Raw genomic sequence first — 22438 nt, 5'->3', positions numbered from 1 at the left:
TATTTTCTTCTAATTGTTGCTCCAACAAATGATATTTCTCCTGCAAAGTTTTCCTTTCCATCTGTAGTGTTCTCCGCTCGGCTTCCCACTCTCGATGTTGGATCGCGCGCTCTTCTTCTAGCTGCTGCAATCGTAAAGCGATTCATGCCGTGCTGGTCGATGTAACCACGCTCAGGAGCAAACAAGTTTGACAAGTCCATGGTCGCTCGGCTATCGATGCGGTCACGCCTGCGCAGCGCATATGCCACCAGCTATCGCATTGGTCGCACTGGACAAAATTGTCGTAGGTATTGGGGCGCGAGCAATGGACGCATTCTCCCTGTTCGGTAGGTTCTGGCGTTACAGACTTACTGGGCGCATTCATGGCGAACGTTTTAAAGCTGTGTTGACGGGGAGCAGATCTCGGAATCGGTCACCGGGCTTTTAGCATATAAACATGGTTCGTAGTAGTGTGGAAATGCTTTAAACTGCAAATATATTTTCGATAAGCTAGGTTAAGTTTTAAATTCGTTAGCACTTACACGTTCGGTGTCCGTTCGGTGTTAATGACTCCAATCTGCTCAACCGGACAAATATAGATAGATGTACTAAATAAAACAAACAAATGGATCTTAACTTCTAGTCTTAGGTGTGGACATGAACTAAATACTTCACACTGTCGGTAATAGATTAAACTCTTCCTATAGACCTATGATGTAATCTCTTTGTGATCTGTATCCTGGAATTTAGTAAACGTGTCAACCCTAGCTCTAAGTTTCAATAATTCAAGGAATATTTCTTGTAACTTACTGTTACGAGTAAATCGTACTAATGTATAACAAATTCACGTATTTTCAGGAACTTTTAGGATAAGGTACAGTGGGGTAAGTGGGTAAATGGGGTAAGTAAAAAAAAGGAAGGATTTCACTTATGAAGCACAGAATTATTTAATTTCACTTCACAACCATACAAGGCCATTCAAATCAATGCGTTGAATAAGTTAAACATGAAATAATGAACCATTTCAATATGCGAGAGTAAAAATTTATTAACCGTTCAAGTTTATCTTTTGCACAAGTTGTTTTGCGTGTCAATAAATTTAATTTTTTTTTATGTTGGTTTCCATAACACATTCAATTAGTGCATTTATAAGTTGGTTTTCTTTGTAGTTTTGAATTCCAGCCACAAAAATATTGATATGAACATCAAAGATTTTGAAAAAAATATTTTATTGCTTTGCCTGTTTTTTACCATGGGTGGGGCAGTGAAAATTTTTCGACACTGAATGCATTTCTCTATTTTTTCAAACACAAATAAGTTCTATTAAGCGTATATAAACAAATGATACCAATTCGAACTCATTCGAAGGCTTTTGGTTATTACAGTGATACGTGGTAATACCAAATCAGGAACCCAAAGTGCCAAGCGTGTCAGTGTTTTAAATAATCCAAGTTTGATAAATAATTCGTGAAAAAATGTTATTTATATAGCTTAAATACAAGAATCACTACTATAGCAAATATATCAACAATTATGAATTATTTAGTTGAAATTTATAAAATTTATTTATTTGTTAATTTTGTTAATTGATCTTCTACTGAAATCATAAGTGGATTGTTAATAAAACACAATATGATTCCAGGTTTGATGAATATTTCAAAGATAATTTCTCTGCATTATCGCCAAGGCTCATTATCTTACTATAAACCTGAAATAGAAAGTAGTGTTAGACACAAATGGAGATGAGATATTAGATCTCAAAAAATTCAAGTAAAGAAAACATAAAAATCATTTAATGGAGGCACTCTAGTGCCCTTTGACTTTCTTATTTATTTATCATCAGACTAAGGCCGGAGTGGCCTGTGCTGCACATAAAAGACTTCTCCATTCAGCTCGGTTCATGGCTGCACTTCGCCAACCACGCAGTCTGCGGAGGGTCCGCAAGTCGTCCTCCACCTGATCGATCCACCTTGCCCGCTGTGCACCTCGCCTTCTTGTTCCCGTCGGATCGTTGTCGAGAACCATTTTCACCGGATTACTGTCCGACATTCTGGCTACGTGCCCGGCCCACCGCAGTCTTCCGATTTTCGCGGTGTGAACGATGGATGGTTCTCCCAACAGCTGATGCAACTCGTGGTTCATTCGCCTTCTCCACGTACCGTCCGCCATCTGCATCCCACCATAGATGGTACGCAACACTTTCCTTTCGAAAACTCCCAGTGCGCGTTGGTCCTCCACGAGCATCGTCCAGGTCTCGTGTCCGTAGAGAACTACCGGTCTTATAAGCGTTTTGTAGATAGTCAGTTTGGTACGGCGGCGAACTCTATTCGATCGGAGCGTCTTGCGGAGTCCAAAGTACGTACGATTTCCAGCCACTATGCGCCTCTGAATTTCTCTGCTGGTATCGTTATCGGCGGTCACCAGTGAGCCCAAGTACACGAATTCTTCAACCACCTCGATTTCGTCACCACCGATAGAAACTCGTGGTGGGTGGCTCACATTGACCTCTCTTGAGCCTCTTCCTATCATGTACTTCGTCTTCGACGTGTTGATGACTAGTCCAATCCGTTTAGCTTCGCTTTTCAGTCTGATGTAGGCTTCCTCCATCCTCTCAAAGTTACGTGCCATGAAATCAATGTCGTCGGCGAAACCAAATAACTGGACGGACTTCGTGAAAATCGTACCACTCGTGTCAATCCCTGCCCCACGAAAGACCATCACCTTGCCGTAACCCTCTACGCGTTTCGAAGGGATTCGAGAATGCCCCTGAAACTCGAACTACGCACATCACCCGATCCATCGTCGCCTTGATCAACCGTATCAGTTTATCCGGAAATCCGTTTTCGTGCATTAGCTGCCATAGCTGGTCCCGATCGATTGTATCATATGCGGCTTTGAAGTCGATAAATAGATGATGTGTGGGCACGTTGTATTCGCGGCATTTCTGCAATACCTGACGTTTGGCGAACACCTGGTCTGTGGTAGAGCGTTCACCCATAAATCCCGCCTGGTACTGCCCCACGAACTCCCTTGCAATTGGTGTTAGTCGACGGCATAAAATTTGGGAGATTACCTTGTAGGCGGCGTTCAGCAATGTGATTGCGCGGTAGTTGCTACAATCCAGCTTATCGCCCTTTTTGTAGATGGGACACACGACACCTTCCATCCACTCCTGCGGCAGAACCTCATCCTCCCAAACCTTAGTAATCACCCAATGCAGCGCTCTAGCCAGTGCTTCACCACCGTGTTTAAACAGCTCTCCTGGTAGTTGGTCAACTCCAGGGGCTTTGTTGTTTTTCAGCCGGCCGATCTCCTCCTGGATTTCCTGGAGATTCGGAGCCGGAAGTCGCATGTCCTGCGCGCGTGCTCCTAGGTTCATTACCATACCGCCACCGTTGTCTGCCATATCGCCATTCAGGTGCTCTTCGTAGTGCTGCCGCCACCTTTGGATCACCTCACGCTCGTTCGTAAGAAGGTTCCCGTTTATGTCCTTACACATATCGGGCTGTGGCACGTGGGCCTTACGTGAACGGTTCAACTTCTCATAGAACTTTCGTGCGTTATTAGCGCGGTACAGTTCCTCCGTCTCTTCACGGTCTCGATCTTCCTGCTGGCGCTTTTTCCTCCGGAAAATCGAGTTTTGTCTGTTCCGCGCCCGTTTGTATCGTGCCTCGTTCGCCCTCGTGCGGTGTTGCAGCAATCTCGCCCATGCTGCATTCTTCTCTTCCACTAACTGCTCACATTCGCCGTCATACCAGTCGTTTCTCTGATCCGGAGCCACCGTGCCTAGTGCAGCGGTTGCGGTGCTTCCAATGGCGGATCGAATATCTCTCCAGCCATCTTCAAGAGATGCTGCGCCTAGCTGCTCTTCCGTTGGGAGTGCCACTTCCAGCTGCTGCGCGTAGTCTTGGGCTAGTCTACCGTCTTGTAGCAGCCCAATGTTAAGCCGCGGCGGACGACTCTGACGCGTGTTGAACACCGTCGAGAGTTTTGAGCGCAGACATACTGCGACGAGGTAGTGGTCGGATTCAATATTCGCACTGCGGTAAGTGCGTACGTTCGTGATGTCGGAGAAGAATTTACCGTCGATTAGAACGTGGTCGATTTGGTTTTCCATTACTTGATTAGGTGATTTCCATGTGGCCTTGTGGATATTCTTACGGGGGAAGAAAGTGCTTCGGACTACCATTCCGCGGGAGGCTGCAAAGTTTATGCATCGTTGGCCGTTGTCGTTCGATACGGTATGCAGACTATCCGGTCCGATGACCGGTCTATACATTTCCTCCCTTCCTACCTGAGCGTTCATGTCACCGATGACGATTTTGACGTCCCGCAGTGGGCATCCATCGTATGTCTGCTCCAGCTGCGCATAGAACGCTTCTTTCTCGTCGTCGGATCTCCCTTCGTGTGGGCAGTGCACGTTGATGATGCTATAGTTGAAGAAACGGCCTTTTATCCTCAGCTTGCACATCCTTGCGTTGATTGGCTGCCACCCAATCACGCGTTGGCGCATCTTTCCCAGCACTATGAAGCCGGTTCCCAGCTCGTTCGTGGTGCCACAGCTTTGGTAGAAGGTAGCCGCTCGATGCCCGCTTTTCCACACTTTCTGTCCTGTCCAGCAGATTTCCTGCAGCGCTACGACATCGAAGTTGCGGGGATGTAGTTCATCGTAGATTATCCTGTCGCAACCTGCGAACTTGCAGTTCCATGTTCCAAGCTTCCAATCGTGATCCTTTGTTCGTCGCCTAGGTCGTTGCCGATTGTATCGAGTCGTATTATCTTCTATGTCGTTCGTAATAGTTGTTTTTAAAGGCGGCTTATTGGGCCTGCGCAAACCTCCTGTCTCGTCGGAGGGCCGTCGTGTCAGGGCTGTTTAGCGTCCCACCTAACACCAGGACTTGGGCTTGTGCGCTTTGAGCGGCACACGGTCGCTTTGGCGGAGCCTACTTGCGGCTTTTTATAGAGGTTTAACAGGGCCCACTGTCAAACCCCACCACATCCTAGGCAGGCGCCACAACTCGCAGATGGCCTGGGGAGGGATCGTCAAGCCCTTGGACATAGTCCCTGCTGCCCTTTGACTTTCATGAAGTGTCAAAAAGCATAACAACAGATCACAGTTATGTTCTATTCATTATAATTATCATTTGCATGAAATATACAGGTCGGTGGCACGACGCCATGTTTTTGTAGCCAACATCTCAGCGTAAAATTCATGATAGTATTTGTTTTGTTTACAAACATCACATTTGAATCTCATTAGGATACAGAACTGTCAGTGGGATACGGTCGCGCAATGTTGGCTGCAAAATAAACCTATTGTGTGAGATAGGGATGCCACCCGGCTGGAAATATATGAACAGAAAATGTGTTCTTATATTGAAAAATAATTTTTTACAAATAATTTTTTCACTTACCCCTCATGTGGGGCAAGTGAAAAATTGAAACCGATATTTTTGTTTCCCAAATATTTTGTATCCTAAAAGTATTTTTCAAAGATCTTGTTCGCATGCATATAAAGATTGGATAGATGATTCGTTATGTCATAAATATGATCAATTTCTATATTATATTCAACTTTTATGACTTGATGAACATGAAATATACGATTTCCTTTACCCACTTGCCCCACTGTACCTTAATAATAGTTTTAGAATGCAAGTATAATAATTACTTTAAAGATTTCTGCCAATCATTCACTCGCCACGTTACAATGTTGTTTTGACAATCGGGTACCTATACTTCGCTCCCTCACCGATAGGTTTTCAGACAGTATAGATGACGTTTCCTTCTATCAGGGCTGATGCGGCTCCTCCGTATATGAGGCAGTGCTTCCAGCAGCAACAGCGCTAAATCAATCATTTTTTAGGAGAGTGGTCGGTATTACCCATTCATAGTAGGATAATTCTTTACGGATTGCTTGAAAAAATAATTGTTGCCTCTTGGACCGATTTCCGGTTGTTAACGACTATCATCTCCGTTTTATGATGTGCCAGTTGGAGCTTCTTGCTGCGCAACCATTCCTCCACTAAACTGATCGAATAGGCTGCAGTCAATTCGACATCCTCGATGGATTCTCCGTACACGGTCATGGTTACTTCATCGGCGAATCCCACTAACTTGAGCTTTATCCTCAGCACGCCATCGTACATCACGTTCCACAGCAAAATTGATCCCTGTGGGACACCTGCTGTGATGGCACTAACCAAGCCTTCGTCTGTCTCGTAGATCAATACTCGATTCTGAAAGTAACTTCCCAGAATCTTGTACAGCCCTACCGGTACTCCCAGCCAAAACAACGAGTTCGCGATCTCCATCCAGCACGCACTGTTGAATGCATTCCGCTCATCGAGTGTTATTACTGCGCAATAACGTATAGGGTAGGACGGGGCAAGATGAGCACCCTGAGAATGATACTGAATACCTTCTCAGCAAGTATATTTTTCTATATTACAATACAACAGTTCTTTTTTGTTGCATCTCATCGAACATCTAGACTAGAACGCGAATTTCAAAAAAGAACGGTAATCCAGATAAATGTGACTTAACTAAGATATTGTTTTTGACTGATTCAAATACACTAAGGGGCAAGATGAGCATCCCTACGGGGCAAGAAGGGCACCCTTCTAAAAATATTTTTTTCTAACTGAAAAGTATTAGAGCACAAATATTCACAAAAAATAATAACTTTTAATGCGCATTGGCCATATTAGAACAATAAAACAGTTTTTGAGATCGATATGCTATTATTTTTCATTAATACCATCGAAATCACATTGAATAACAAAAATCAGTTAAAAATTTCAGTAAATTTGATAATTTACGTTACTCAACAGATTCAGCGCATAGTAAATCATAATTGTAAGTTGTACAACAGAGTTTTAGTATTTTGTATATTATTTGGGGTTTTGTATATTATATGTGTAGTTGGTCAAGATTTTCATTAAAAAATGTTCATGTTTTTAAAAACTTTATTTTCCAATGCTGATTTCTTATAAGAAAACTCAAGTTTTCACCAACTTTTGCTAATTCATCTGTTTTTCAGAATCATTTTATTTTTATGATATTTTTTCTGTGTCAAGTCTTTTGTTAGACTATAGTCGAACAATGTGCGGGGTTATTCAGAGAGAAAATAGCATAATAGTGGTAAAATTAAGGGGTGCTCTTCTTGCCCCGGGTGGCGAACTTGCCCCGTGCTCCCCTACCACGCCGCTTGCATTCGATGGCGACTTTTGCAGTGTCAACCACCGATTTGATGACACACAGAGTAGACCTTCCTCTCCGAAAGCCGAATTGCTCACTCGATAATCCTCCTACCTCCTCCATGTACGGCGACAGCCTGTTCAGGATCAACTTCTCCAGTAACCACCTCTGCATGGCTAACCTAAACATGTCCGGATTAGTCTTTATGGCTGCCTTCAACACCATGTTCGGGATCCCGTCCGGACCAGGGGCTTTACTCGGATCGAGAGACTTTGCCACCGTCATTAGCTCCTCTACCGTCACCCTCGCCACTGCTTCGTCATTTGCTCCTGGCCTGGCGGCCAATGGGTTGAGCCGTGGTGCGGGAATAGTGCTTCAATTATCGCCTTCAGCCTCGTTGGACATCGCTCGGGAGATGCCAGTGCTCCTCTTGTTTTGGCCATCACCACCCTATAGGCGTCCCCCCATGGGTTCGAATTGGCGCTCTGTCACAATCTGTCGAAGCAGGCTTTCTTGCTTTCTTTGATGGCCTTGTTTAGAGCCAGTCTCGCTGCTTTGAATTGCTCGATGCGTTCCCCTTCACTTCCGCCGAGCGTGTTTTTTGCGTTTTTCTTCTAGCCCGGAGACAGGCTGCTCGAAGGGCTGCAATATGCTCGCTCCACCAGTATACCTGTGGTTGACATCATCCCCACTCAAACTTTCCGTGTTTTCCTCCAGGCGCAAAGCTGCACTGAGAAGGTTCTACTGTCGAAGTGGGCGACCTTCCACGCTCTGGTTGTGGGAGGAGTAGCTCCTCGACTTCCTCTCTTTGGCTCGCTGCTTATCCTGTACCGGATAGCCAGATGGTCACTATGGGTATAGCCGGTGGAGGTATAGATAGACGTTCTAGGCAGAATGCTAAGGACTACGTAGTACATACCTCCACCGTTGTGTCTGTTCTCCGTATTAGAAGCGGCTAACAACAGCGTCATGTACTCAAATGTGTCTATTTTATACCTAAATGTACACGAAGTACCCCATTTAGATTATAATTTTAATTAAATACGATTGCTGCTTATCTAATTCACGCAGAACCCACACCGATTTCATATGGGCTTCCCCGCAGAAGTGAGGAAGTTCTCACCGTTGTTGATATAAGCTACGTCAACAGCTTCACTCATTTTCATCCGCTCAAATGTATTTCTGTGAGGGCTCCCGGCTTGACTACCTACACAAACCACCATCAACCTCGTCCAGGAAGGTCAGTAGGGTTCCTGGTCTTATCTTGTCTGCGCTGTTATCACCATACTCTGTGTTGTGGAAACTTATCAGCGATAAAGCAGCACAGTTTATCGAACGGGACAGCTATCTGCCGAGAAGGTTTTGCTTCATCATACGTCGTCGAGTTAGTTAACATACATCGATGGGATCGCGCAAACATGCTATAGACGGATAGTCTTGTGACTGTGCAATGTGACAGCACATATCAAATATCGTGAAAACTGGTTCTTTTTCGTGAATTTATGAGTATTTTGTGTCTGCAGCTACAACACTCCAAATTTTTACAATGTTCCTGGTGAATTATATTTTTATCTACCACAAATCTCTTCTCCACAAACATATGAATCATGCATTTGGAATCTAATGAATTTATTTTTCTCCTCTATTTCCGCAGAATGATGATGAAACTTGTCTAGTTAGGATTAAGGTTGTGGCAGCTCACTCGCTAACCAAGAAGGATATCTTCGGCAACAGTGATCCTTACGTAAAGGTGGACGTCAACACGATAGTTGGCGATGTCAACATTGATTCTATGGTCACCAAGACCAAAAAGAAGGTAATTCGCACACATCTACTCTTTCATTTGAGGTAAAATTTTTGCTTTTTTCATTATTCAAGACACTAAATCCAACGTGGAATGAGGAATTTATCTTTCGGGTAAAGCCAAACGAGCACAAACTAGTCTTCCAGGTGTACGATGAAAACCGGCTAACCCGCGATGGATTCCTGGGAATGGTAGAGCTGACATTGATCAATCTACCCCGAGAACAGGAGGGACGAGCCATAGCAACCAAAAATTATCCGCTACGACCGAAGAAAATTACCGGCATGCTACGGTCGAAGATTCGTGGTTCGCTGGATATCTACCATGCGGTGATGCGAGATCAGGACGGTGGAGATCAAAATGCTTGGTCCGCGGCGGAGCAACCTACGCCGGCAGCCGTTAGTAGTCAATCAAGATGGTTATCCCGACTTAAACCTTGAAAACGGTGATCTTCTCATTTTGCAGCAGCTCCGCTCGGCTCAAGTGACAGCGTCCAACGCGGATGCATTGCCACCGGGCTGGGAGGAAAGGCAGGACGCGATTGGACGGATCTACTACGTGAATCACGTTGCCCGCACGACCCAGTGGGAACGGCCAACGGCAATGCCCTCGCATCCCGGTATTAACGAAATGGCGGCTGCATTCCAGCGTAGGTTTCACATCAGTAACGATCCCAGTGATAGCAGTGCGACCGGCAGTAGCAGCAGTGCCAACAATAGCAATCTGGTGAGTAGGATATTCATATGTTTCTATTACGTAATTATCAGTTGCCAAGGAATGATTATTTTCGTTCATCAAATATTTGGATGTTTAGCATTTGTGTTGTGCTGAACTTTTTTGTAAGTGTGTCCTTGCCAGTGGTGGGAATGTTTCAACAAAATTAATATTAGGAATCATTAGTTTCAAAGCCGTTCTACGCATAATTCTAGAGAAAATGTTTAGAATATCTGTAATAAACACACTGTTTTCTGGTGATTGTATTGGCGTCTGTTGGTGATCATGGGACATTATGAACAGATTTGACACTCCCAATATTCTAGTTATTCAATCATTTTTTTTATCAATGTAGCAAACTCTAAAAACCACTAATTTATAGCGTAGAGGTCATTGTTTTGTTTTCTGAAAGCATAAATTTGTCAAAAAAGTAAAATGTTTTTCTTTTACTTTTCTATAGAAGATGATTTCTCAATTAATGATCATCCTATAACATAATTCTGTTATTTACAGTGCTTTGGCATCCATTTGTGATCAGTTTTCGCAATTTTACAATATTTCAAACAGGTTTAAAAATCCTTAGCCGTGTGGTAAGACGCGCGGCTACAAAGCAAGACCATGCTGAGGGTGGTTGGGTTCGATTCCCGGTGCCGGTCTAGACAATTTTCGGATTGGAAATTGTCTCGACTTCCCTGGGCATAAAAGTATCATCGTGTTAGCCTCATGATATACGAATGCAAAAATGGTAACTTGGCTTAGAAACCTCGCAGTTAATAACTGTGGAAGTGCTTAATGAACACTTAGCTGCGAGGCGGCTCTGTCCCAGTGTGGGGATGTAATGCCATCAAGAAGAAGAAGAAGAAGGTTTAAAAATATTGACTATATGGGGCAAATTGAACACCCTATGTGGGGGTAGACCCGACACCTGAAAAGTTTTAAGTATTACCTCAAACTCATCGAACGAAGATACTGACGCTTTCATATTGTGTCATTTTCGTGTTATCATGGTGCGGGATTCTAAATTGCTATAAAAACGCCAACAAAAATGCCATAGAAGCAATAGTGAACACCAAAAGTGCAAAAAATGGTTTCAAAATGGTTTCCGTTGGAACCCCTGGAACATTCCTGGAATACTTCTGTCAGAATTTCCGGAGGATTGCATTCAGAATCTCTGGTAGTTCCCTTCGGTATGCTTGGAGGACTACCGTCGGTATCCCTGGAGGAACAATGAAATTTCTTTTCATTTGAGATTGATAGAATATTTATGAAATATGCAAAAATATTCACTGCCTATCGGGAACCTAACAGCGATTCGTCGCATATTGTCCTTTGACAATAGCCATACGCTATCAATTTGAGTCGTTGTAGCAATCATCGACTGGTAACAGAAAGCACGTGCTTGAGAAAAGAGAAAATGGATGAGTGTGATTGATCCGCAATTGCCTTAGGTGGTTGGATCGTATTTATAACATTACCACTAAGAAACCTTAATGCTACCCTAGGCATCGGGGCTAGTTACGCCAATGGTCATCGGCACTGATGCCCTTACAATTGGAGGTTTTCTAAAGGAATTTATCTTGTAAAAATCCCCCCTTAAGGTATAATCCATTAATTTCGTAATGCAAAAATCAACCATTTTCAACCCCTCTCCAAAATCCCACCAACCGTCACACTTTTTATATCAATCATTTTAAAATTGTGTATGGATTGCACACTTATGTAATTTATAGACGTTGCATTTAGTGAAGCAGAATATCAGTGTGGAAGCTGATATATCTTCAGTGGAGAGAGCTTCCACGCTGATATTCTCCCCCCTGCGAGTAAAAAGCCATTTGAAGTTTCAAAATGCATTCATGCTATTATCGCTAAATTTCGCTTTTTTATTGACTTTAACGTGATAAACTATAGAAGAATAATCATATTCGTTGGGCCGGGCTCAAACTTTGCCAAAAAACAACTAATTTTTCCACGTTTTTGCCTTTCTCGTACAACTAAGTTGTACCGAAAGGCTATCATTTCACTCCGAAAACGAACTTTTTATAGAAGCCTCTGAGACTCATAGTATTATATAACAATCGACTCAGCTCGACGAGCTGAACACATGTCTGTCTGTCCGTGTGTATGTTTTTTTTCTTCCTAAGCAATGGAGGGGGAATCTGCTCAACAAACATCCTGGGTTGTCCAGGAAGTGCGGAGTTAGGGACCACCTCCAACAGCAAACGAGGGAGGCAGGACTACATCCCCGACCCGCTAAACCGTTTCCATTGCCGCCAAGCCTATAGTCCCTTCGGTACAACTAGAAAGTAATGCTTCAAAGGGGGGCCCGTGCACAATGCACCCTCGAGGTTAGCTGCGTATCCTTGCAGCACTGAACATCGTGACTCGCTTTTTTAGAAGAACACCATGGTATCGTGCCACCGCATTGCCGGCTTTCCAGGTGGCTTTACCACGCCCTATGTCCTCGGAAGGTGGGAAGGGTCGACTTCGTGCCTGCTTCCCTCTGCACGACTGATATCAAGAATGATGATGCCGCGTGCACCCCAAATTGACCTCTTTGCGACAGGGCCTATTCGTCAACACACAGAGGGACTTGCCGACGCGGTGCCTACGCCTGCCTCAGCCTTGACGAGGACCCCTTTCCGTCCTCGGGCTCGGAACCCGCCCGGTTGACCGTCGCCGCGAAAGCGACGATACCATGTTGTCCTTCGCGCGGCCACTTGTTCGATAAAAGGATCGAGTTCGACCACAGAGCATGACCACCGGTATGACCCATGAAGCCGACTCCGATCCCTTGGACCACCTCTTATTTGCGCCTGAACTAGCCATCCTTGAGTCCACGCGCCACCTTCTGTGTAGCTCCGAGACGATTTGGTCGATAGCCGATAAAACGGCGTTCCAGCCAACTTCATCTTTACACATCCTCCGAACTAAGTTGTCCGGGGTAGTGTCCAGACCACATGTGGCAAGCATGTGGTCACGCATTGCGCGAAAACATGGGCACACAAACAACACGTGTTCCGCCGTTTCCTATAAACCTGCGCACACCAAACACTCGGGCCATGCCGAGCAAGCCAGCTGCGTTACCTGCACTGTGATTTTGCACTACGCTTAAACGCCGGGCACATCGAACCCCCCATGGGGTGCTTGCTGTTCACAGCTTTGCTGGAACAAATCAAATAATTAGGAGGGTTCGTGCAGCATTGTGCCTTATGTCCCTCCAATCCGCAGCGTCGGCAGAGATTGCTTCTGTCAGGGCCTTTGCAGTCCCATTGCTTGTGTCCCGGTTCCAGGCACTTGTAGTAAACTTCGGGTTGCTCGTATATGCCCACAGGGCACGCCGACCATACCACCTTGACGCTCCCTAACTTGACTACCTTGGAGGCGTCCGCTGCAGATAGCCGAACCAATGCTACCTGCGTCCCTGCCGGACCTTTCCGTAGCCGAACGGCTGCGGTGGGCGTCTCCACTTCACACTGTCGCCGCAGTGCTGTGACGAGCTCTTCGACTTCGGTGATCTCGTCCAGGTCTTTAACCCTTAGATTCACCTCCGTCGTGAGTGCCCTCACCTTGACCGTCTCGCCAAGGACTTCCTCCGCCAACTTCTTGTAGGCGGCGCCCTTTTGCGAGACGCCCCGCTTCAGCTCGAGGATCATCTCGCCCATCCGGGTACGTCTTATTCGACGTACGTCGGCACCGAGTTCACCGAGCTTGACGTCACTCCTCATCGCCTTCAAGACGTCCGAGTACTTGGCCTCATCCGCCGTGATGACTAGGGCATCTCTTCTGGAGCGATTGGCGCCTACCCTAGACTTCTTGCTACCCTCATTCGCCTGCCCAGACCGGCACCAGGAATCGAACCCAGCCACCCTCAGCATGGTCTTGTTTTGTTGCCGCGCGTTTTACCGCTAGACTAAGGAGTGCCCCCACCACGTGGATTGTAGATGACCCTAAAAGCATGGTACATTTTTTGGACGGTCCTCGGGACACATCACGCAGTGCTCTTTTTGTGTCTTTTTGTGTGATAGTTATATCTCTTTTTTTAGTGTGACAAATATGCGTCCATTTATCCCGGTGTGACGAAAAACGTTATTTTCAAATTAGTCCCATCGAACATCTAAATGACATTACCCGTGGGCGGAAGGTCCCGTGTGCCCCATCTACAGAAAAGGCGATAAGCTGGATTGCAGCAACTATCGCCCAATGACATTGCTGACTACAAGATAGTCTCTCAAATTTTATGCCGTCAACTAACATCAATTTCAAGAGAGTTCGTGGGGCAATTTTTGTTTATTACCAGACTAAGGCCGGAGTGGCCAGTGTAGTATACAAAAGTCTTCTCCATTCAGTTCGGTCCATGGCTGGACGTCGCCAACCACGCAGGCTTTGGAGGGTTCGCAAATCGTCCTCCACCTGATCGGTCCACCTTGCCCGCTGTTCCACCTCCTTCTCCACCTCGAACCATTTTTACCGGATTACTGTCCGACATTCTGTCTACGTGTCCGGCCCACCGCAACCTTTCTATTTTCTGGGTGTGAACGATGGATGGTTCTCCCAACATCTGATGCAACTCGTGGTTCATTCGCCTCCTCCACGTACCGTCCGCCATCTGCACTCCACCATAGATGGTACGCAGTACTTTCCTTTCGAGAACTCCCAGTGCGCGTTGATCCTCCACGAACATCGTCCAGCTCTTGTGTCCGTAGAGGACTACCGGTCTAATGAGCGTTTTATAGATAGTCAGTTTAGTACTGCGGCGAACTCTATTCGATCGGAGCGTTTTGCGGAGTCCAAAGTACGTACGATTTCCTGCCATGATGCGTCTACGAATTTCTCTGCTGGTATCGTTATCGGAGGTCACCAATGAGCCCAAGTACACGAATTCTTCAACCATCTCGATTTCGTCACCACCAATACAAACTCGTGGTGGGTGGCTAACGTTGTCCTCTCTTGAGCCTCTTCCTATCATGTACTTCGTCTTCGACGTGTTGATGACCAGTCCAATCCGTTAAGCTTCGCTTCCTCCATCCTCTCAAAGTTACGTGCCATAATATCAATGTCGTCAGCGAAACCAAATAACTTGACGGACTTCGTGAAAATCGAACCACTAGTGTCAATCCCTGCCCTTCGTATTACTCCCTTCAGAGCGATGTTGAATAGCAAACACGAAACACCATCACCTTGTCGTAACCCTCTGAGCGTTTCGAAGGGGCCCAAGAATGCCCCTGAAACTCGAACTACGCACATCACCCGATCCATCGTCGCCTTGATCAACCGTGTCAGTTTATCCGGAAATCCGTTTTCGTGCATAAGCTGCCATAGCTGCACCCGATTGATTCGAGTGTGATAAATAGATTATGCGTAGGCACGTTGTTTTCGCGGCATTTCTGCAATACCTGACGTACGGCGAACACCTGGTCTGTGGTAGAGCGTTCACCCATAAATCCCGCATGGTACTGCCCCACGAACTCTCTTGCAATTGGTGTTTGTCGGCGGCATACAATTTAATACCTTTAGGAAAGTACCTTGTAGGCGGCGTTTAGCAATGTGATTGCGCGGTAGTTGCTACAATCCAGCTTATCGCCATTTTAGTAGATGGGCAAACGACACCTTCCATCCAATCTCGCCCATGCTGCATTTGTTTCCTCAACCAACTGCTCACATTCGCCGTCATACCAGTCGTTTCTCTGATCCGGGAGCACCGTGCCTAGTTCAGCGGTTGCGGTGCTTCCAATGGCGGATCAAATATCTCTCCAGCCATCTTCAAGAGTCGCACTGCATTGGGAGTGCTACTTGTAGCCGCCCAATGTTTAGCCGCGGCGGACGACTCCGACGCGTGTTGTACACCGTCGAGAGACATACTGCAACGAGGTAGTGGTCGGATTCAATATTCGCACTGCGGTAAATGCGGACGTTCGTGATGTCAGAGAGGAATTTTTTCATCGATTAGAACGTGGTTTGATTTGGTGTTCCGTTTCTCTGTTAGGTGATCTTTATGTGGCCTTGTGGATATTCTTGTGGGGGAAGAAAGTGCTTCGGACTACCATTCCGCAGGAGACTGCAAAGCTCTTGCATCGTTGGCCGTTGACGTTCGACACGGTATGCAGACTATCCGGTCCGATGACCGGTCTATACATTTCTTTCCTCCCTTCCTACCTGTGCGTTCATGTCACCGATGGCGATTTCGACGTCCCGTCCCCAGCTCTGCATAGAACGCTTCTTTCTCGTCTCCCTTCGTGTATGCAAGGCTCGTTGGTGATGCCATAGTTGAAGGAACGGCCTTTTACCCTCAGCTTGCACATCCTTGCGTTAATTGGCTGCCCCGACGAGCACGTACTATCCCATTTAATTCCACCACTTGATTGTAACTTCAACAAATACGTATTTCGACCTCAACAGTAAGTCGGTCTTCAGTGTCTCATGTGCTTTATTACTGTCTATTTAGGGGAAAATACCTATTCTTGGCAGTCTAAGACATTCGCCAAATAGAATGATAAAAATAATGAATAAATACACTAAACCACAGGTATAGTTCAACTGGTATACATTTGTATGCTCTTTCTTTGATGATTGGTGTTCACTAAATATAACAGCTTTTACCACAAACTCAGTAAATTTAATATAAAGTAACAGGTCAACGTTTCTTCTATTGGCATAGCAATTTCTATTATCAGCAATGAGTTTGCTCCCTTTAGCAACTAGACATGGAAGTAGAAAACTGGTAATGTATTAGTGCCAAATGCTGGTTGTTTATATCCTCCAGTAGTAAAATTCATTCATAATTATCGGCCGCACGCTCATCTCGCTTCACTCAATTTTGGAACAAACTTTATTGTTTATCAAATTGGCTTAAAACAAAACATGGATTTTTAGCCTTGGCATCAATTTTATGTGATGTAGACATATAGGCAAAAGCATTTAAACACATTGTAAAACAAATTTAACCCATATGCGGCCAACAAAAAACAGACGTGAATGGCAGATAGGGTACCCGTGTACCCAGATATTGATATTATCATAACTTTTACCATTTTCAACCTATTTGAATAATGTTGGCCATTTTGGAGAAAGGAACTTAAATGCTTTTTGTGAGCTGCCAAGATTTTCACCTTTTGTCTTTTGTAATCCCTTAGAGTCGTAAGCAAAAGTCTATCAACCAGTTTCAAATATACAACTAGCTCTTTGCGGTCCTTACATGATATGTTTGTTTCATTAAAAAAAATCATGGTGGTTGTGTACAAGACACGACCGCTCGACGTAAACTACGTAAAACCAAATCTATACACATAAGAATGAATTTTTGTCTGTCTGCCCTTATAGACTAGAAAAAGGCATGAACATTTGTATGTAGAGGTTTTTGGGAACGATGAAGGTTCTTATGATGGTATTAGACCCCTCCTCTTCTGAAAGGGGGGCTCCCATACAAATGAAATACAAAATTTTTCTTTAATCGAAAATTAATCCAAAAAATGGAATCAAAATTTGCAAATTTCGAATACTTAATCGTCTTTTAAATAATGTAAAAAATATATAATTAATCAATGTTAGGTGAAACGAAGCTCGTCGGTTCTGGTAGTATAGTATATTAACAATATATTCCACCTGGTGAGTCTTCATATGAATAATGGGCAGCACTGTCCTATCCAGCCGCTGGAGCCACCCCATTCTTACACTACGTTTCACAGTTGAATAATAGATAATACCCTAAAAGTAGGCAATTATTTATGGTTGAAATGCGCTATGTAGGAACGGGAATGGTTATGATTGTTTTTAAGAGCTTGGAAAGTATTGAAGTTGCAAATGGAAAACAGTCCTGTCAGCCACATAAGGGTTACAATACTATGGTGTGGCTATAACTTTTGATATAATTCATGGTCTGCATACAAATAGAATAGAAGCATTTGTATTTTAAAATTTTTTTTTTAATAAATGCCATCGCCGGATATTTTGTTCGTATTTTTGCTAAAATAAAATCACATAGAATTGTGCGTGGTACCTTTTTGGCGTGTGTTTGATATGCTCACAAACACATTCTCTCGCTCTATTCCGAAGTGTGCTGCTGTCAAAGAAAACGAACAGTCCCGATTTTATTTAGTGAAACATAGAGCAAATATTGCTTAAATTTGCTCTTTGTGGTGATAATCAAGTGTTGATAAAGTGTAAAAAGTAGTTTACGTACTTAATTTGTCGTGTCATACGCAATAAAGAGGAGAAACAGGCGATCCAAAAAAGTAAGTAACAGTTTGCTTTTCATGCGCTGCTTTCTTTGGCAATGCAATAATGGCAAGGAATTCGTAGGTGCAAATTTATTTCGGTGATTAACACATCAAATCTTGTTACTTCTACACAAACAACTTATTCAAATGAAAGCTTAGACATGAAATTGTGTGATTGAATCATAATTATGTTCATAAATAGTGTATGTTTGCTGGAAAACGCAAATATTGTTGAGGTTGCCAACAACCGTCGCACCCTGCCAATGCCGTATTCTACCCTAATTAACTCTCCTGAAGGTTTAACTTTATAATTAACTTACTCTTCTGCACAAAGCAGAACCAAATACTCCTACGATCGTGCAATCGTTTTGTGTCTAATATCAAACACGAATAAACGCGCTCTCCCATTATAAAGTAATACAGATATCATAAAAATGTTTTTATTCTTCATCTTCACCTATTTAACCGAATTATTCCGTATTTTTTTCCCCAAAATAAAAATGTGTACTCTGACATACCTCTATGCTGCTATTAAAACTTAATTTGCGATAATCTGGATTATGTACTTTAATCGGCGCAGTAGCTGCTTAGTCGTCGCAGTAATGCAAGTGCAAATTACCTCAATTGGTTTCCGATGCGCTGAATTTATTTGTTTTTATAGTTACACTCGCATCAACTTATCACCGTAGGTGGGTTATAACGTTCCAAACACAATTAGTCTGATTTCAAATTTACATTTTGACATAACAGACCTTTATCAGCAGGCCGAATTCCACACAGCTAAACACGTTTTGCCGTGACCCTTATGTACATCTCCCCGGAAATCCCGTTCAATTTTATAAATCATCTTTAGGATTGATTGATTATAACTTTTCGTCTCCACATTACAATTTATTTACATTTCGTTTTCTACAGAACTAATCTCATGATATAGTTTCACATTGCTTTTGTCGCTGCGGTTTTAGTATCATATTCCATGTCGATGTCATGTTTGGTAAACAACTCTTCTGTCTTATCTCCATATTCTGTCTAATGCACGAACACCGCAGCGTGGTTCACGCCAATTCCTATCAATAGTGTGTAGCTTTGACTAGGCCGCCTCCATCTCGCCAACGCCAACGTTATAGAGTTGCTCACTTATTCATGGCGATGAACACCCAGCGAACGAGCAGTACGAATACAATCGCAATCAGTATCGTTAGGATGCTGAGTGTGATCGCCTTGAGCCAACCCTTGCCCATGGCTTGCCGTTCGATGCACACTCCTTCGATTTCCTCGGTATCGTAGTAGCAGGAAACTTCCTCCGATTCGTCCCGATAGCTGACGTTGTGCTGCTTCAGTACTTCCAACGCTGACAGAAGCGTTTCCTCCGGAAACGAGTTGTGTCCCATGCGAAGCATTCGCAGTTTCGGTAAACCGAGGAGTAATCTGGCCGCATCGAATGTAGTGATATAGTTTCGTTCAATGTTGAGGATTTCTAGCGATGGCAGCTGAAGGGCACTGTAGTTGAGACTTTTCAAGTCATTGTAGTATAGACCCAGATAGGTGAGGGATGGCGGGAAGTAGTCCCCTGAAAGGGTGGTAATCCGGTTGTAGTTGAGGTTTACCACTTTGAGTTTTGTGAAGCTCTTGAAAACGTTCAGTTCTAGGGCTTCTATTCGGTTGTAGTACAGGTAGATGGTTTCCAGGTTTACGAAAGCGGTGATGTTGGTCAAGTTTGATATACTGTTTTGGCCGAGATCAAGATAGGATAAAAGGGGTTCCGCGTCGCCGCTCTCGATCCAGAATGTGTGCAATCGGTTATCGGCAAAGTTTGCGTGGAGTAGTGCTCGCGGTATTTCCAGTGTTTCTACCTCGGAGTCCAGAATTTCCACGGCTGGGGGATGACCGAGCTCTGCATGCAGCTTTCCATCAAACACTCGAATAACAGAAGTGATAGCCTTCGACCATCCATCGTTTCCTATGCGAATTAAGGAGTAGTTCTGTGGAAATATGTGCCTAACTTCGTGCGATCGGTTGTAGAACACATGACCCAGGATGCACATTCCGGTAAAGCTACTGGGGAAGCAGTTGTGAATTTTGTCGATGGCGAGTGATGACTGGCAGATCATGAGTATCATGAGCAACGATCTGAAATGTATATCACTGAGCACTGATGGGGAAACGACAATTAAAAATTTCCTTTACCCGAGTATGAATTTCATCTTGTCTGGCTCGATTTGCGTCTCTAATTACTATTTATTAGTGCCACATGCAGCTGGAGTTATTTTACAGAACTTCCACACGGGACAACGGTTTCAAGCGAACTAAGAGCAACACTGATAACGTCGATCGCGAAACGTAGTTTGCATTTCGCAGCTTCACGTTTTGCTTGGTCGGATACTCTCGCGCGCTTTCGCAAATGTGAGATCATGAGCTGGTTTCTCAGATTTCATTCTCACTGTTTGCTTCGTGTAACAGTGCCAGGAAGATTTTGCGTTCACTTGTTATTAACCAGTTTGCAAATTAGTATTTTTAATTGCATGGGCGTTCTATACTGGAAATGGTGTGTACAGCATAGTTAATGAAACACTTTGTTTATCAACTCTAATAGAATCGCAATCCGTATGAAGGTTCATTTATTATTAGTACATAAATCAGTTCAATTGATTGGAAATTAGTGTATCGTTGGGGGCGATACACTAATTTCGTAAAGGGATTTTCTGATGATTTCCAACCCCCTGTCCACCATAGTAAGTTCGTTTGTGAGATAGGGGAGACTGGGGAGACTTGACCCCCTTTTCTGATTTCCGATGTATCACAGCTAAAAATAAATAAACATACCCGGAAATCCAGGAGAAATTCCAGATGGAACAATTCCAGAAGGAGTTCTGGAGGGAGTTCCTGACGGAATTTCCGAAGGAATTCCTGTAGAAATCTAGGAATTTCTTCGAAAATTCTATTTGGAGTTCCTTCCTAAATTTCTTTAGGAATTGCTTAGAAATGCATTCAGGAAACTCCTTCGGAAATTATTTTAGGAATTTCTTCAAAAATTCCATTGGAATTTATTCAAAAACTGGCAGACCCGATGAACTTCGTATCGCCTAAAATTAATTTATTCTTTGATTAGTCCACGAGTTATGCAGAAATTTTTGTTTCATTTGTATGGGAGTCCCCCTTTCCAAAGGCGGGAGGGTTCTCGAACCATCTTAAGAACCTTTCCCGGCCCCAAAAACCTTTGCATACAAATTTTCACGCCGATTGGTCCAGTAGTTTCGGAGTCTATAAGGTTCAGACAGAAAGAAATTCATTTTTATGTATATAGAAGAAGAAGAAAAAGATTCGATTGGAAATTCTTTAAAATATTCCTCCAGAAATTATTTTACGAATTCGTTTCGAAAATTTCTTCAGTTTTTTAAATTTCTTCATGAATTCAATCAGATTTATTTTTCAAGAATTTATTCGGAAATTCTTTTTGTAATTCTTTTAGAATTTCATTCAGGAATTCACCCACAAAATACGCCAGAAATTATTTTGGGAGCTCCTCCCAGAATTTCCGTTAGGATTAATTTAAAAATAATTTGGTACACATTTTAAGCCTGGATCGACAATACCAATACTTTACTCGACATTAGCTGACTTGGACCTGAAAACAACCCATCATCGATTCTGACTTTGAATAATATCAACTAGACATTTGTCCATAGAATATGCCTAAAAGCTCATTAACTCAATATCAGTCCACCTCCACCTCGGGAAAATTCTGAGGATAGTGCAAACTGGGAAAAACAGTAATTAATGCCTCTAGCTGATAAAATTAGACTCCATACAAAAATGTCATCCATGAATGATCATAACAATTTAGTAAATTATTTTGTAATAACTACCCAAATTCAAATTATTTTTCAAAGTGTACGTTATAACGGGGAAAAATCTACGCTATGCAGGGATTGCAGAAATCGCTCTCAATAGATAACGAACAACGATAAAAGAGAGGCAAAAACCTCTTCGAATCATAACAATCAATAAAAAAAAACTATCGCACTTGTAAAAACTGATGCGGATAAGCGGCCCCACCGAATGGGTTTGATAAAACGCTTTGTTCTCGCTCACCATGGGGACCATATTTTTTTGGCACAGCTGTGTAAAACAAGTTGAAATGTATCATCAGAACCGGTGCCTCTCGCAATTGGGGCTTATTGAAAGAAATTTATCATGGGTTGTAGCCCCTCGAATCAGTTCATTATCGTAACAGCTACCGAAAAACGTCTCTCACGGTAAATATGTTACCTATCGAGAGTGTATACAGACATGATAAGTTAGAGATTTGCTCATTCTTCTTTGGTTTCAAACCCTGACGCTATGTCGAGTGTACGTTATGTCGGGAGTACGTTATATCGAAGATTACCTGTTTTTAACTTTACTGATGTATGACAGTCCTTAAATGATTGTTGTTATCACAATGGTTTTTTTTAAGTGCTGTCAAAAATCGACTTTTAAAATATTTGGTGGAAACTGATCCCTCTCCAAAAACTTGCTTTGATAAAAT

The 22438-nt window shown here is 43.5% G+C and overlaps 2 protein-coding genes across 11 annotated transcripts in view; one reads left to right on the top strand and one right to left on the bottom strand.

Annotated features, from left to right (window-relative positions):
- LOC134219562 (E3 ubiquitin-protein ligase Nedd-4-like) overlaps positions 1 to 22438 on the top strand; it is a 60098-nt gene that overhangs the window by 23778 nt on the left and 13882 nt on the right. For 7 of the 10 annotated variants that reach the window (XM_062698326.1, XM_062698323.1, XM_062698321.1 and 4 more), the window contains 3 exons: positions 8834 to 8995; positions 9058 to 9381; positions 9449 to 9709. In XM_062698326.1, the coding sequence (XP_062554310.1) occupies positions 8834 to 8995; positions 9058 to 9381; positions 9449 to 9709 (747 nt within the window). Of the gene's footprint in view, positions 1 to 8586; positions 8735 to 8833; positions 8996 to 9057; positions 9382 to 9448; positions 9710 to 22438 lie in introns of those variants that run through there. The other 3 variants (XM_062698327.1, XM_062698324.1, XM_062698325.1) reach the window with 2 other exon arrangements.
- On the bottom strand, positions 18496 to 20293 carry LOC134219567 (toll-like receptor 5). The gene is made up of 2 exons (XM_062698339.1): positions 20098 to 20293; positions 18496 to 20040 (listed from the first exon to the last, which is right to left on the bottom strand). The coding sequence occupies exons 1-2, from the start codon at positions 20112 to 20114 to the stop codon at positions 19044 to 19046; spliced, it is 1014 nt and encodes a 337-aa protein (XP_062554323.1). The 5' UTR covers positions 20115 to 20293; the 3' UTR covers positions 18496 to 19043.

Source organism: Armigeres subalbatus, chromosome 3 (assembly GCF_024139115.2).
Source record: "Armigeres subalbatus isolate Guangzhou_Male chromosome 3, GZ_Asu_2, whole genome shotgun sequence".
NCBI classification, from domain to species: Eukaryota; Metazoa; Arthropoda; class Insecta; order Diptera; family Culicidae; genus Armigeres; species Armigeres subalbatus.
This window is presented reverse-complemented; position numbering and strand designations above follow the sequence as displayed.